Source organism: Chlorocebus sabaeus, chromosome 15, assembly GCF_047675955.1.
Source record: "Chlorocebus sabaeus isolate Y175 chromosome 15, mChlSab1.0.hap1, whole genome shotgun sequence".
Lineage (NCBI taxonomy): Eukaryota > Metazoa > Chordata > Mammalia > Primates > Cercopithecidae > Chlorocebus > Chlorocebus sabaeus.
The window spans coordinates 30,359,471-30,375,484 of NC_132918.1; the positions used below are offsets into that span (position 1 = coordinate 30,359,471).

The 16,014-nt window shown below is 39.6% G+C and overlaps 1 protein-coding gene across 1 annotated transcript in view; it reads left to right on the top strand.

The window, feature by feature from the left end:
• The first annotated feature begins 1,996 nt into the window (after positions 1-1,996).
• Positions 1,997-16,014, top strand: part of KPNA4 (karyopherin subunit alpha 4) — a 71,315-nt gene continuing 57,297 nt past the window's right edge. Inside the window, exon 1 of the mRNA XM_008008531.3 lies at positions 1,997-2,356. Within this exon, the coding sequence (XP_008006722.1) occupies positions 2,288-2,356 (69 nt within the window). The 5' untranslated portion in view covers positions 1,997-2,287. The remainder of the gene's footprint in view (positions 2,357-16,014) is intronic.

A 16,014-nucleotide genomic window follows, 5' to 3' on the forward strand; every position in this document is an offset into this window, starting at 1 on the left:
TAACTTCAGAGAGCTTACTGTCTAGGGAGGAAGACAGATTTTAGATAAACAAATAAAATCATAAATTGCGGTTATTTCCTATTTGTATTGCATCTTTCTGAGTTGGTAACTAATTGCAACCGTTTTTTAGGAGTCTTCTGCAGAGAGAAAATTCGGGTTGTTGTTTAATCATCAGAGACACTCAGTTGTAGCTGGAGACACTAAGACATGTAACGGACACATCTATAAACTTCATCATGAAAGCTACCATGACATGTATTCCAAGAAGTAACAAAATGTTCATCTATTGATACGTTGACAAGATAACTTTTATTCATAGGGTGGGAATTCGCTGGTAATTTGTTTTCTTGAACACTGCTTATGATAAAATCCATGATGGCACAAAATACACACATACTCCAGCTTTTCAAGTGAATTTTCTTATCCTAAACACATTTTGAAAAACATCAGTGCTCTGGTATGCAAATACAATGTTACTTCAATTAAATGACTCTTTGAGGAATAACATTTTATAATGAACATCATCATTTGTATTTAAGATCTGTTCTAAATTTATATTCAAGTTAACCTTCAGTGTGAGTTATTCCCAGGCACAGCTTCTGTTGTCCATAGCCCAGTTGATGGTCTATAAAGTATTGACGACTTTAAAGGTACTACTCTGCTTCCTAAGTTTTTACCTTCCTTTCCCCCACTACAATATCCTTTCCAAAGTGATTCCTAAAGTACTACGGCTCTTTTCATTACCTCTCCCCCAAAGGGAACTCAGTTGTTCACATCTGTTAAACCCACTGACTTCTTCCATTTTAACTTAAAAAAAAAATTCCCCTCTGTTGGCTTTAAAAGTGTTTCCCTAAGAAACATCTGCATTTTAAACATTTATCTCTGCACGTTGTTCTGCTCAAAAAATATACTAGAAAGGACCAGGAGTCAACGATTCTGAAGAAGTTTGTATCAGGGTCTCTTCTCCCTGCCTCGCCAAGTTTAAACACACTCAACGCCTCGATTCCTTGCTTCCGACCAGAGTTGCTGCTTTACATATCCCTGGACATTTGAGATGTTATTCGTTGATATTTCAACATATTTTAAAATAATTTTCCATTTCTGCTTTGTGAAATTTTTGAATACGTTCTTTTGTATCTCGTGTCATTTCTGCCTCTGGTAATGTTGTCCCTGGTATCCTTGGAATTCATTTCCTTTCTCAACAGACAATATTCCCTGTCAGCTGCCACGGGCTCCGCCCTCCAGAAGTTCATACTTTGTGGTCAAGCAGCTTCTTTAACTTTCTAAGACGAATTACCTAGGAAGTGCTATTGTCCAAGGATCACCAGCTCTGCCTAAATTCCTACCTGTTGCGGGCGCTTAGTCACAGAAGATAAATCAGATACGTCTACTGGGCCCTTTCCTTTTCCACCCACCGTTCCTGTCGCTTTCCGATGAGCCTCCTCAACTCACGTCATCCCTGCAGGTCCTGGCCCCCAGACTCGACCCTGGACGGCAGGGAGCCCCAGCCCGGGAACGGAGCTGCGAGTGTCCGACCTCGGAAAGAGCGAAGCTCAGATCTCTCTGCAAAGCGAACAGAGCGCGCAAGGAATGCCCAGGAAGACAGGGCGCGCCCGGGGAGAGAAGAACGTTACTTTAACGCAGTCTCGACCCTGGACCCCTGCATCTAGGGCTTCCCGGACGAGTGATGCAAAACAACTCGCCCTGCTGCGTTCCCCGGCCTCTCCTTCCCCTTGCTGGTTTCCCCTGAAGTGTACTTCTCTGTCGCTTCCTCCCCCTCTCTCCGAAAGCACGTGGTCCTTCCCTGCCTGCCCCAGCCGCACCCCTCCCGGCCCCGAGCCGGCTCCTCCCAGCGTCGTTAGCTTCCCCTTTCCGTTCGCTCTTTCCGCCCCGGCTCTCCATCGCCCCTTCCCATTGGTCGAACGCACCGGAGCCTGGTTGGCCAATGGGCGAGCTGGGCTGGAGGCGATGGGCGTGGCCGCAGCTCCGGGGCCCTCAGATCGAGGCTGCCTCCCCCTCTCAGCCGGCAGCACATTCCGCCGCCGTTGCCGCCGCCCGGCCCCACAGTTGTCTTTGCCGGAGCTGCAGTCGCGCTGGGGTGAGGGCGGGGGGGCGGGCGGGGAGAGGAGAAGGCCGCGGCGGAGGCAGGTGAGAGGAGGAAGGAAGCGGCGGCGCGGCGAGCACAGCAGCTCAGGCGGCGACCCGGTTCCTGGGAGTGTCGGTGCGGCGCGGTGGTTGGGGCGGATCCCGCGGGGCCCGGGCGGGGGAAGGAGTCACCGGCCCGGCCATGGCGGACAACGAGAAACTGGACAACCAACGGCTCAAGAATTTCAAGAACAAAGGCCGCGACTTGGAGGTAAACTGCTGGACGACGCCGGAGGGGTGGGGGCCGTGGGCCTGGGGCCGGTCTCCGCCGGGACCCCGAGTGTGGGGAGTAGGGGCGGGAGCCGCCTCCGGGCCTCGGGGAATGGCGCTGGGGGTCGGCCCGTCCGTGACGCCTCTGCTAGCGCGCCGGGAAGTTTATGTCGGGCCTGCTCCGCCTCCGCCGGGGAGCGAGGTGCCCGGGTACGGCCGGCGCGGCCTAGGCCTGCCCGGCAGAGCTGGCCCGGCGCGGGTGCGAGGGGTCGGGCCGCGCGGCTGGGAGGCCGGGCGCGGCGCGTGCGGAGGAGGCGTGCGTGTGCGGTCGGCGCTGCCCGGCCCGGGCCGCGGCCCTCCCTGGCAGCGGCGGAGATTCCGGCTCTCGCTCGGGCACCGACGTCTGGCGCTGCGGGAAGGAGGGCGGTGGGGGTGGGAGGGTGAGCGTGTGGCGACCGAGTGGGGCTCTGAACTTCCTCAGCGAGGCCTGAGGCGTCTCCACTTAAAGGCATTTTTTCTGGTCTTCCCGACTCCCGCTTTACCCCTGCCTCCCCCCAATATCCAAACTACAGGACAACTTCTCCGTTGAAAAAAACACCCCCGGCGTGAGAGGCCATCCTGGTGATGCTAACAGTGCCTTCCAGCGGCCTGTGTTTTACTCTGGATATAGCTGATTCAAGATGTGGCTCACGGTGTGCCCTCTTCCAGGCAAAGGATACCCCTTATTTCAGCTTGTCCACAAATCTCTTTACCCCCTCCTGAGAGGAGACCACCAGCTGCATTCTTACATATAAAGTCCAAAGGGTTATACAAAGCTGTCATCCTCTAGTCTACAGTATCCTTTCCCTCCACCTGCTGGTGGTGGTAGTGGGGGATGGGGTGGGCTAGGGAATGGCACCATCACGTTTGATTATTTAAAAAAGAAAAAAAAAATCATTGTCTTAGATACAGCTGCTCCCCAGATTGTCTACATGGGGCGTATGGTTTAAATACATGCATTCACACACACATACCCACACACCCCACTGAGATTTTTGATAGAAGACTTCTTCCCTTCAGCTTTAAGAGTTTAGATAAATAGATTTATTTTAATACTTCCCTTCTGCATCTTAATCACGAGTTTAGCTTTTAGGGAAAGTGGTCAAGCAGTATTTTTTATGTTGTTCCTCGGTATGTTTTCGTAATGAAATCTTCAACTTCCCATGACATTTCTGAACTTGAGCGTTTGCTTGACTGAAATATTTTTTGGGCTTTTTACAAAGCTGTTAATATTTTCTTTAAAGTAGTTTATGCGTTTTAGTGGGTTTCATAATTTGAGGGACTACTAAGTGTCCAGGGCTGTTAATTCTGTGGTTCTTTTAAGGTTAACATATTACCGTTGTGATCCCTTTTTTTAATGCAAAGATGTTGAGATAATTCGCATGCTATAAAAATGAGCTTCTTAAATAACAATGATTTTTCAGTAAATTTACTTGTGGTGGTGAAAATGTTTTTTACTAATATGAATACTTAGAATGAGAAAAAATCACAAATGATAAAACTTAAAAACTGATAAGTACCACAAAATTACAGAATTCAGAAAAAGAGCAATTAGGTGCTTGACAGATCCCTGTAACCCTTTTTTCCTCTACATTTCTGGCTTCATTTTTCTAGCAGCTTCATTGAGATGTAATTCACATGGCATACAATTCACCCACTTAAAGTGGCTTTTAGTGTATTCGCAGTTTTGCAGCCATCACCACAATCAATCTTAGAACATTTTCACCATGCCAAAAAGAAACCTGTACTCATTAACAATCACTCTCCAATTCCCAACTACCCCAGCCCCAGGCAACCAGTTTTTTGTCTTCTTAGATTTGCCTATCCTGGACATTCCATATAAATGGAATTGAACAATTTGTGCTCTTTTGTAACTGACTTCTTTCACATAGTGTAATGTTTTCAAGGTTTATCCATGTTGTAACAAGAATGTATCAGTGTTTCATTCCTCCTTATGACCTAATGATCCTCCAGCTCATGGATATACCACATTTTATTTATCCGTTCATCAGTTAATGAACATTTTCATTGTTTCCACTTTTTTAGCTATTTTACATAATACTGCTAAGAACGTGTTTGTGTGGACGTATGTTTTATTTCTCTTGGCTATATGCCTAGGAATAGAATTGCTAGATCATATGGAAACTGACGTTCAACCTTTGGTGGAATTGCCAGACTTTCTGAAGTTATCCTTATTTTTTAAATTGATGTTTCCTCCTACCTCATATCTTTTAGCACTTTAGTCAAAATCAGATTAAGTGCTGAGGCTGTATTAGAAGAAGATTGTGATGTGTGACTTTAAAAAAACAAGTATACATTGACATTAACGAGGGTGTTTGTTTGTTTAGAAATTCATAGTGCCTTATGGTTGTCCTCTGGTGACTTTGATATCCTTTTGCATACATTAGGGGTAGGAATATTTTCACTTTTCCACCTAAGGAAATAACATATGACTCTAATGGAAAGTCATACTTTGTCCATACTGTGGCTTACTGAAAATCTCATATACTTGTAATGAGATAGAAACATTCTTTTTTATGTTTAGAGAACACTGCAGTGGTCTATTTTGTGTATTTGTTACTTACATATATGCTGCATCTCTCTAAACACTTATCACCCTTTAGATATGGTTACTACATTGCATTACATAATGTATGTAGAATACAGCAAATTCTAAGAAAATAATTGCTTTTCGATTGGGATCTTGTGATGGCATCTATTTCATGGGAAGTCTTTGGAAAGAAGTATGGGCCAGTGCTGTCCAGTGAATTTAACTTAATCCAGTACATCCAAAATACCATTGCAACATCTAATTTGTGTAAAATAATTGAGTCGTTTCATATTATTCCTTTCATACGTTCAAAATCCAGTTTGTATTTTACAGTTATGGCATACCTCCAGTTGGACTAGCTGCATTTCAAGTGCTTGATAGCCACATCTGGCTAGTGGCTACCTTACTGGAACAGCCCATGTATGGAGTATAGCATTTAGGGAGAGGTAATTGTAGCATATTTTGATCTAACAGTTTATTTGATTAGAAATAATGAAGAGTACAAAGTCCTAGAGTTTAGTTTAATTTGATCTCTAACTTTGTGTATGACCTTGGGGGAAATCGCTTAGTCTTGTGGTTCTTTCATCTGTAAAACTAGAGGTACTTGACATCTGCTTCATGAGTGTTGTGAAGATTAATAGGTAATGTTAGGAAGATGCCTGGCAATTCTCTGAGCGTTTTATCACCTTCAGCTTTTCTGTTTGGGGGGAGGGAAGGGATTTAATAGGATTCAGTATAATTGATTCTCTTACTCCCTTTTTTTCAGTGGCTGTTTTTTCTCTCCGCTTGTATAACTTGTTACATTGGATAAAATAGAAAAAGTTTTTAATACAGAGACATGTAGTTGCTCATTGAAGGGCAGTTTAGACACACCACATTAGTGATCCTTTTAAAGTTTTAATTTCTGAGTGTTGGAGTTGAAAGTTCATAGATTTCAGTCTGATATTTGTTCCTACCATTCTGGCTCCTCTAAAATGTGGTCATGTTAAGTTTCTTGAAAGACAAAAAGCATCAAAGAAGGCATATGGGGTTGAGTACCCATTTAAAATAATTTTCAGGAACTATCAGATGATACCCACCATGGCATGGCTGCTTCTTACAGTGTGGTTGAAGATCCCCAGTCTTAGTTTGAGAATAGTAACCATAGAAAAGAGGGTATGCAGTGCAACATAGGAAATGGGTAGTGACCAAACTTGAAATAAAAAATTTGTCAGGATAAAGTAAATTAAGCTTATATAGTTTATGTTTTTTAAAGTAGAGGGGAATTTTCTGGTAGATTTCCTAATAAACCTGCATACTTTTTATGAAAGTTCTGAGTGTCTGGGTTCAAATAGAGCATAAAATATAACTAGATCTTTTAAAAACACAACTTTAAGAAAACAACTTACCCTAGATATAAAAGAATATTAAAATGCTACGTAATTAGAAACTTGTGATTATCCACACAAACACAAAATATGAAGTCAGCTTGAACTTTTTTAAAAAAGGTACTTGGTTGGCAAGAGTTTAATGAATTGATCAGCTCTTTTGTTGTTTTGAAAGAGCCTTGGTGATTTGTTAGTGTACAGAGTGAAAAGCATTGTTAAGGTATTAAGTCTTGTTAACTTTTAGAGACTGATCTCTCTCACCACAAATCTTGGAACGTATTTACTATACTTAAAATAACTACTGTCTAATTTTTCACATAATAGTCCAAGCATGTGACAGTATGAAATATCTGATAGAAATATAGTTAGGAATTAAATGATTGTTTTGGTGCTTCCTGCCAACTTTGCTGGTTTACAAGGTAGCCAGTTTGTGAATTGCTTCATTGATAGTTTTCTTGGAGATGCCAAGATACCCTTATATTTCATAGTCACTAAGTATGTCAGATGAATATACAAGATTGGGAAGAATTGTAGGAGTGATTTAGATTTTAAAAAATGAAGCTATTTTAGAAAAAAAACATGCATAGGTAGTTTTTAAACATTGATTTCTAATACCTGATAGTGGTTGTGGGTCCTTAAGATATTTTTAAATGTTTTCTGGAGCAGCATTCATCTATTTGAGGCCTGTAGTGATGAATGAAACAAAAGCATGTCATCAAATTTAACCTTGATCGCTGATTTTGGTACTTACTCGCTGCTTTAGTTTTGGAACAGAAGAGAGAAGTATGACTGAAGGGAAGCTTTTAAGCACCCATTGTGTATGCTTTTAACTGTATTCACATTTCTCTCAATCTTATAAATATTGAATTTATTTTAAAGAAGAAATTTTAAAGAAGAAACTTTTGTGCTTTTGATTTAATAAGATAACATTCAAGGGAATGATTTTAATTCAGGTGTGTCAGAGTCTGTTCTTTTTGTATATACCATATTTACTCCATTTGACTTCTTTCAGCCTTAGTGCTGATCTCAAATTTATGTGAAAGCACTGAGCATAGTCCATGGGGTATAATAGGTATTCAGTAAATGTTTTCTTTTTTTCTCAGAGGGTTCTTTGGAAATTGTGTGTCACTTGCGGACTTTCAAGCACTAGAAAGCACTGTTTTCTGTGCTTTTCATTTAGGTTTGGTAAAAGACATCGTTGGAGTTCTTCCTTTATCTATAGTTAATATGAGAACTATCTTTATATTGGCACCTATAAAATAAGGACATTTTTCAAAACCAAAAATACGTAATGAGAAGAATGGCCATGTTGAACCTTTTTTTCAGGTCTTAATGTTTGACTTAAGACAACTGAATTCTCATCTATTTCTGCAGTCAGTCTTTTGTGATACGTGTTTTGGTCTAAGTGTGTGAAGAATATCCACCTTCACACAGACAGGCAGTTGAAGAAGGAAAGTATGTGTGTTTTCATAGGCTTTTCAGGATAATTACGGAGATTAAGTGATACTGCACCGTAATTCCACAAGAGGTAATTTCTTAAAGATTAGTTGCAATGTAGAACCTGAAGCCATATGAGTGAACTTTTCTTACACTGTTACATTAAAATCTATTGGTCTGTCTTGCATTTCAGATGTAACTTTTACCCATCTTTTACTGATGCTTTTTGTAACACCATGCATTGGATTATTTGGAAAACATTATGTCATGAGTTTATGCAGATCTTCCAAATGCTAACATATTTTTATTCAATAAAAAATTCATGATTGTTAACCACACAATTCAGAAAAATCTTAAGTATTGAGAATCTGTCAGGTTCACAGTAGTGGATACAAGTTTTCTAAAATTCTAACTTTCCCTTGGAAGCTCAGTTTTTTTTTTCTTTTTTTTACCATGCCTCTGGGACAAGTTCAGAGGAAGCTGAAATTTTATCGTTAGCAATAAATGCTGTAAATGGTTATCCTTGAAGCCCTAGACTCACTTTGCTCATTTTTGTGAAAACATCTTCCAGCCATTAAGTCTGAATAACCATGATTTGTCTGTCAGTCGTTTTTTCAAGTAAAAATAGTGTTCCATGAAAAAAGTGGCTAGGTCAGTTCACAACTCAGTTGCACAAGTACTTTTTCCTTGAGACAGTCTTCCTTCAGTAGAAGTTGGTATGCTGCAGAAGTGGCTTATATGTAATCTCCATTATTTTCACCAATTAGAAAAGGCCAATGTTTAATAAAAGTAATCATTTTTTACTGTTTCCTCAAGGACATTCTTAAGTGAGCTGACTTTTTAAAAAATTTTAGCTGTGAAATACAGTGACTACTATTGCATCTTGATGTCATTGCCTTAATTCATTCTGAAGCACCAGCAGTCTTACCTCTGGCATCAATTCAAATGTTAATACAATTTTTTTTTTTTTAAGTATTAGTAGTAGTATTAGGAAAATAGTTTTGACCCTGTCTACTCTCTGTAAAGGTCTCAGAACCCACATAGGGGCCCATGGACCATACTTCGAGTACCACTCTCTTGGTTTATCATTGCTTCTTTTGCACATGAGTGTCACTTTTAATTAATACAGGCTCTTACAAGGCCTTATAGTATAGGGGTTAAAGGAACATGGACTGTGGAGTCACTTAGGTCTGGGTTTGAACTCCGGTTTCTCCACTTAATGATTATGGAGGCTAACTTAATTCTCTCTAAGCCTTTGAAATGCTTAACAGTGCCTAGCATAAACTACATGCAGAATAAATGGAACCTCTTACTATTTCTGCCAACTTACGTAGTCACACATTGCATCCAAGTAAACCCCTGTGTTCCATATCAGAATAACATTTTTCTTACAGAATTCCTCTTGTACCTCTATGTGCCATAATCCAAACCACATCACACAAATTGGGGAAGGCTTCCTATTCCCCTTATTTAACAGTCACCTGAAAGCCTGCTTTCTCCCACATACTTCAGCCAAATTGTCACATATGTACTAGTTTATGACTTCATTTCTTTAATCCTATGTTGTAAGTGGGTTACTAAATGCTTTATGTAGATTTTGTAACTGTTTTCTCAAAAGATTGTAAATATAATCAGAAAATAACTATAATTCACACTACTTAGCACCCAGAATGAAAATGATTTAAGATCATAGATATTTGTTGGTAATACAAGATTAAGTTGATTATTAAAGATGCTAAACTTTGCCAGGCAATGTCTCATGCCTGTAATTCCATTGCTTTAGGAGGTTGAGACAGGAAGATTGCTTGAGGCCGGGAGTTTGAGACCATCCTAGGCAATATAATGAGACGTTGTCTCTACAAAAAATAAAAATAAAAAATTTAGCTGGGCATGGTGGCACACACCTGTAGTCGTGCCTATTTACGATGCTGAGGCAGGAGGATTGCTTGAGCCCAGGAAGTGGAGGCTGCAACGAACTGTGACTATGCCACTGCACTCCCACCTGGGTGACAAGAATGAGATCTCATCTCAGATAGATAGAAATTTTTAAATGCTGACTTATTTTCTATTACTGTTTATTCACTATTTGGACAAAATTTGTTCACTTGTCATTTTTTCCCTAAATTTTTATTTACTTTAAACTTAATGTAAATTATGTTTTAATGATGTGTTTTGACAAACTTGGAATTTTATGAATTTTTTTACTAACAAAAGTCAGAATCCTAAGATAGTGTGTTTTTTTACTAGTTCAGTGTGGAATTGTCTAATATTAGAAGGTGAATCATACAGTCTGTCTCAGTGTCCTGTTCTTTAATGAAAACTTTAGTTTGCACATATCTACTCTTTATGTTTTTTAAAGTATGTCTTTCTGGACTCTTGAGGTAGGTGTTACATAAATTTATTCAGTTGAGTAGTTTTATCCTGAAAGATCAAATTAAGTGGTCTCTGCTTGGTTGTATTAAATGGCCCTGTCCTGTTCGCCACCTATTCTGTCTTTTCACTGACTTTTTAGCCACTTTAAGCTGTTACTGGTTCAGAAAAACAAGCAAGATAATACCTTAAGATTTTCAAATAATTTTACATCACTCCTGGTTCTTTAGTAGGTATGAAACCCAAATATTTTCCATCTCTCTTTAAAATAGTGCAGAGGGTTTGGTTCCTTGAGGCTGGGAGTTTGAGACCATCCCAGCCAGTATAGTGAGACCTTGTCTCTACAAAAAATAAAAAATTTAGCTGGGTGTGGTGGCACACACCCGTCGTCCTACCTATTTAGGGTAGGTTTGGTTCCTTATTTCACTTTTGAATATTATGTGGAGATGTTCATTTTTTTTACAGATATATCTATAGAATTGGGTTCATTGTTGATCAGCTGTTATCAAACACCTTAAATTTGTTCACATTTTTTCTCTTAATGTCATGAATAATTTTTCCCAATTTCCTTTTTATTCTCCAGCTTTAAAACAATGACAGTACAGGTTCAACGTCCAAATCCAAAAATCTGAAATCCACAATGCTCCAAAATCTGAAACTTTAAACACCTACGTGATGCTTAAAGGAAATGCTTATTGGAGCATACCAGATTTTGGATTAGGGATGCTCAATCTCTTAAGTATTATGCAGACATTCTAAAATCCACAAAAATCCAAAATCTGAAACACCTGTGTTCCCAAGCATTTCGCATAAGGGATACTCAATGATGAAAAGCTTAATTAAGACCAATAAACAAATAAAAAATAGGATCCATCTCAGTCATTAGGGAAACACAACTCTAAAGCATAATGAGATACCACTTCACACCCACTAGCATGGCAGTATATAAAAAGATAGAGAATAACAGGTGTTGGTGAGGATGTGGAGGAAGTGGAACCCTCATACATGCCTGATGGGAATGTAAAACGGTACGGCTGCTTTGGAATGCAGTTTGGCAATTCCTCAAAAAGTTAAACAGTTAACATGTGACCCAGCAGTTCTAATTAGATATAAATCCAGGAGAATTGAAAACATATGTCTGCACAAAAACTTGTAAATGAGTGTCCATAGCAGCATTATCCATAACAGCTAAAAGAAGGAAATAACCTGGCTGGGCGCGGTGGTTCACACCTGTAATCCCAGCGCTTTGGGAGGCCAAGGCGGTCCGGCTCGCTGAGGTCAGGAGTTGGGAGACCAGCATGACCAACATGGAGAAGCCCCATCTCTACTAAAAATACAAAATTAGCCAGGCGTGGTGGCGCATGCCTGTAATCCCAGCTTCCTGGGAGGCTGAGGCAGGAGAATCGCTTGAACCCGGGAGGTAGAGTTTGTGGTGAGCTGAGATCAGGCCATTGCACTCCAGCCTGGGCAACAAAAGCAAAACTCCATCTAAAAAAATAATAATAATTAAAAATAAGTAAATAAATAAAAGAAGGAAACAACTCAAATACCCGTTAACTGATGAATGCATAAACTAAATATGGTATATACATACAATGGAGTATTGTTCCACTATAAAATGAAGTATAATAGTTTACCCTTAGCTGCAGTTTCAGTTACCTGCAGTCAACTGTGATCAGAAACTAGGTGAATACGATACAATAAGATATTAGTATTTAGAGAGAAAGAGATCCCACATTCACAATTTTTTTACAATATATTGTTGTAATTGTTCCATTTTATTAGTAGTTATTAATCTCTTATTGTGCCTAATTGATAAAGTAAGTTTTATCATAGATATGTAGGCATAGGAAAAAACATCCTACATGTAGAGTTCAGTACTATCTGCAGCTTCAGGCATCTACCGGGGTCTTGGAACACATCCTGTGCAGATAAGGGGGGGGACTATTGTACTGACACATGCAATGGTATGGGTGAACCTTGAAAACATTATACTGCCTGAAAGAAGGTAGTCACAAAAGATCACATGCTATAATTCCAATTATATTTGAGAGGGTATAGTAAATAAATAAGTAAAATAAAAGACTCTTTTTCCTACACTGTCCTTTCACACAGTCACTCAACACAACACTTCTAACACCAGATATATGGGGTTTTTCCCCACACACCAACTAAGTAGTCAGTTTTGCAACGGGCACCCGCTGGGTATCCACTGATTCCATTTAATTCTGACACTGTCTACCTGGAGATAACATCAGATTTCAGGTAGAGAGCTCAGTCCCATGGGAGTGTCCCCCACTTCAGATGGAATCACAAGCACAGGTTAAGGCTTGTGCCTCTGACTGACTGGCTATAACATAGAGTTCACACTACCTGCTCCTTGGGTTCAATTAGCTTGCTAGAATGGCTCACAGAACTCAGGGAAACACTTTCCTCATGTTTACTGATTTTTTTTTTTTTTTAAATAAACGATATTACAAAGGATACAGATGAACAGCCAGATGTGGTATGCGGGAAGGGGCACTGAGTTTTCATGCCGTCTAGGCACCAGCATGTGTTGAACTATCCACAAGTTCTCAGAACCCAATTATTCTGAGTTTTTATGGAAACTTCATTGGGCATGATTGATTAAATCATTAACAATTGGTGATCAGCTTAACCTTCAGCCCCTTTTCCCTCCCCAGAGGTTGGAGGGTGGCGCTGAAAGTGCCAATTTTCTAGTCATGTCTTTGTCTTTCCAGTGATCACACCTCATTCTGAAACTATCTAGGGCCCCCCAGGAACCAGTCATCTCATTAGCCTTCAAAAGACACTCATCACTGCATAGATTTTAAGGATTTTAGAAGTTGTATGTCTGGAAATGGGATGAAGACCAAATATTTAACAGTATCACTGTATGAAATGTCCAGGATAGTGAAGTCCATAGAGACAGAAAATAAATTAGTGGTTGCCAGGGGCTGGGACAGAGGGAAAAGGGGGAATGATTGCTAGTGGGTGTGGGGCTGATTTTTGTGATGTTGAAAGTCATCTGGAGTTAGATGGTGGTGTTCAATGCACAACTTTGTGAATGTACTAAAATAACTGAATTGTATACTTTAAATGGGTGAACTATATGGTATGTGAATTATATCTCAATAAAGATGTTATATTAATATTTAAAATGACAATAGAAAACGTAAGAGATGAGTGGGAGTTGTGAAACTTTCCACTGTTTGGGGGTCACAGTTGAACTCTAAGCAGCTCTTTTTCACTGACTTTCCCTTCTACCCTTCCTTGTATTGAATTCATTTGTTAAGCAAATGTTTATTCAGCATCTGTATTGGAGCTTCTATTGGAGGTTCTGCATAACACAGGCTGAGTTCCTGTTCTCGTGAAGTTTACATTCTAACAGGTCCAAATCTCTAAGATCTCTCAGTTAGCCTTAAGCTGACACTATGGGTATATTCAGTCAGTATGAGCTAGATTCCTTATGTTTCTTTCCTAAACTCAAATTTACAGTGAGTACTATACCTTAATTTTGAAGAGAAAGAAAAGCCTAAATGTTTTGTGTCTGATATCTCCTTGAGATTTATGCAAAAGCTTAGTTTTTAACATGGGAACACCTAGGATTGTATCTCTTTAGCTATTTGCCATTAGGAAAATTTAATAATAATTTTTTTCAGCCTCCATTTCTGCATCTGTAGAATTAAAATCCTATCTTAGTGGGGACTTGTTTTGAATTAGGCTTTTAGGAATGCAAGGAACACATCCTTATTCAGACTAGGTCAAGTAGGATGGGATGTTAGGAAAGTTCAGGGACCAGTTCTCATATTATCCAAGACATGTCAGGTAGGATTGTCTTGATGGTAGGTGTTGATGGATCTTCAGAGTTCTGCTCTGCCAGCTGCTAAGTCAGCTACTAAGTTTTATTTTCCCTAGCTACTGACTGTCTTAGTCTTTATGTAATTCTATGTTAAATTACTAAGATAGATAATCTGACTGAGCTAATAAGCTGTGCCCAAGCTGAAGCAGATTGTTTTTACTACTGGCCTGTTTATGGATTGGCTTTTCCCGAGTCAGGTGCTTTCTTCCCAACTCCCACTACCAGTCTTCTGTGGTGTGAGGAATATGGGGGTATCACATGAGAAGTAACATCATTTGACTGCTTCTTCAGGAGCACCCCTGGAAAGAGCAGTTTCTTTTAGACAGTAAATATGACATTACTTTAGCTAATGTCCACCTCCGTTCTTACTTTCCTGTTAACTTTCTACTCACTGTCATAATCTGAGGCAAATCATTATTGTCTCATCTCCAGAATGGTTACCTTGTTTTTTAAAAATAATAATAATAAAGTAAATCAATTCTCACCTCTCCTGCTTCATTAGCTTCTCACCACATTGAGCTTCCATACTCCTTACTGAGACCTCCAAGGCCATACCATATTTGGTCCTTGTCTACTTCTCATCCCTCTCATTCTACTGTCTCCCTTAGTTACTTGTAGTGTCTTTCATTCATCTTCTTTTAATTCCACTAACACATCAGTGGTGGTTTCCTCTGCTGCTCTGTCTGTGAGAATGCTTTCTCTGCCCCTCCTGTTCCTTTCTCTTCCCTTCATTTACATGGTTATTTCTCATCCTTTGAATCTCAGCTTCAAAGTCATTTACTCACAGAGGCCATCCCCTTGTTTTCCTTAAGAGCACTGATGATAATTTGTGTGTTTACTCAATGTTAATTTCTCCCATCAGACTATAAACTCCCTGAAACTTAATCTATTTTGTATACCACTATATTCTTAAGTCTCATCACAGAGCCTGGTATATAGTCAGCATTTAAGTAAATATTTGAGGGAATTAAATGAAAAATTTTTTAAAAGAAAACAGGAGTGTACTCTGATTAGAATTAGCAACTAAATTAGAATTTTTATTTTTAAGGTTATCTTATGTATTCTTATATAAATTTATGGAGTACAAGTGCAGTTTTGTTACATGTATAGACTGCGTAGTGATGAGGTCAGAATTTTTAGGTCAATTCTTTCTTTCTCTTGATAGAAGTAATGCATGATCATTTTAAAAACAATTTTTGGAAAAATTAAAATAATCTTTCATGTTCTCACTACTGTTAGTCTTTTGGATTGTTTCCTTTTTCATGTGTACAATTTTTCAAACATATTTGAACTTAATTTGAATTCTCATGAGAGTAACTCATGTTAGAATACAGCAAAGGTTTTCATCCTTGGCACTATTGACATTTTGGGCCAGATAATTTGTCGGGGGTGGGGGAGTGTCCTGTGCACTGTCAGATGTTTAGCATCATCTGTGGCCTCTACTTACTAGATGTCAGTAGCACATCCCACCCTCCTAGTTGTGACAACCAAGAATAGTCTTCAGAAATTGCCAAATATCCCTTGTGTGGCAAACTCACCCCAGATGAGAACCATTAGAATGCAGTTACTTTGGTAAACTTCCCAGAACATCATTGCTATTTTCACTTCTCCACCCAGAAACCTTCAATGGCTTCCTATTATCTCTAAGAGGCACTGAGAAGTTCTTAATTAGCTAGGCATTTCAGGCTCTCAATTTGGTTTAACAGGTATTTGAGTGTTTACTGCATAAATGCTAGTAAAGTGAAATTACTTGTCCAAATTTTCTTACCTTTTTAGTTGATAACTCCCCCATCCAACTAACTTCATCTGACTCTCTACTTCAGGCTAGTGAACCCACCTCACGTTTAACATTCAGTTCTGCTTTTTCTGTATTTGCTTTTGCTGGATCTCTCCTGGAAACACCTTCTAGTCTCCCCTTTACCTTGCCATTTCTTATTTATGCTTCCAGGTTGAACTTAAACCTCCACAACTCAGTTAAGTTTTCACTAATCACATCAATTCATATGAATCTTCCCTTTACTGAACTCTTAGAG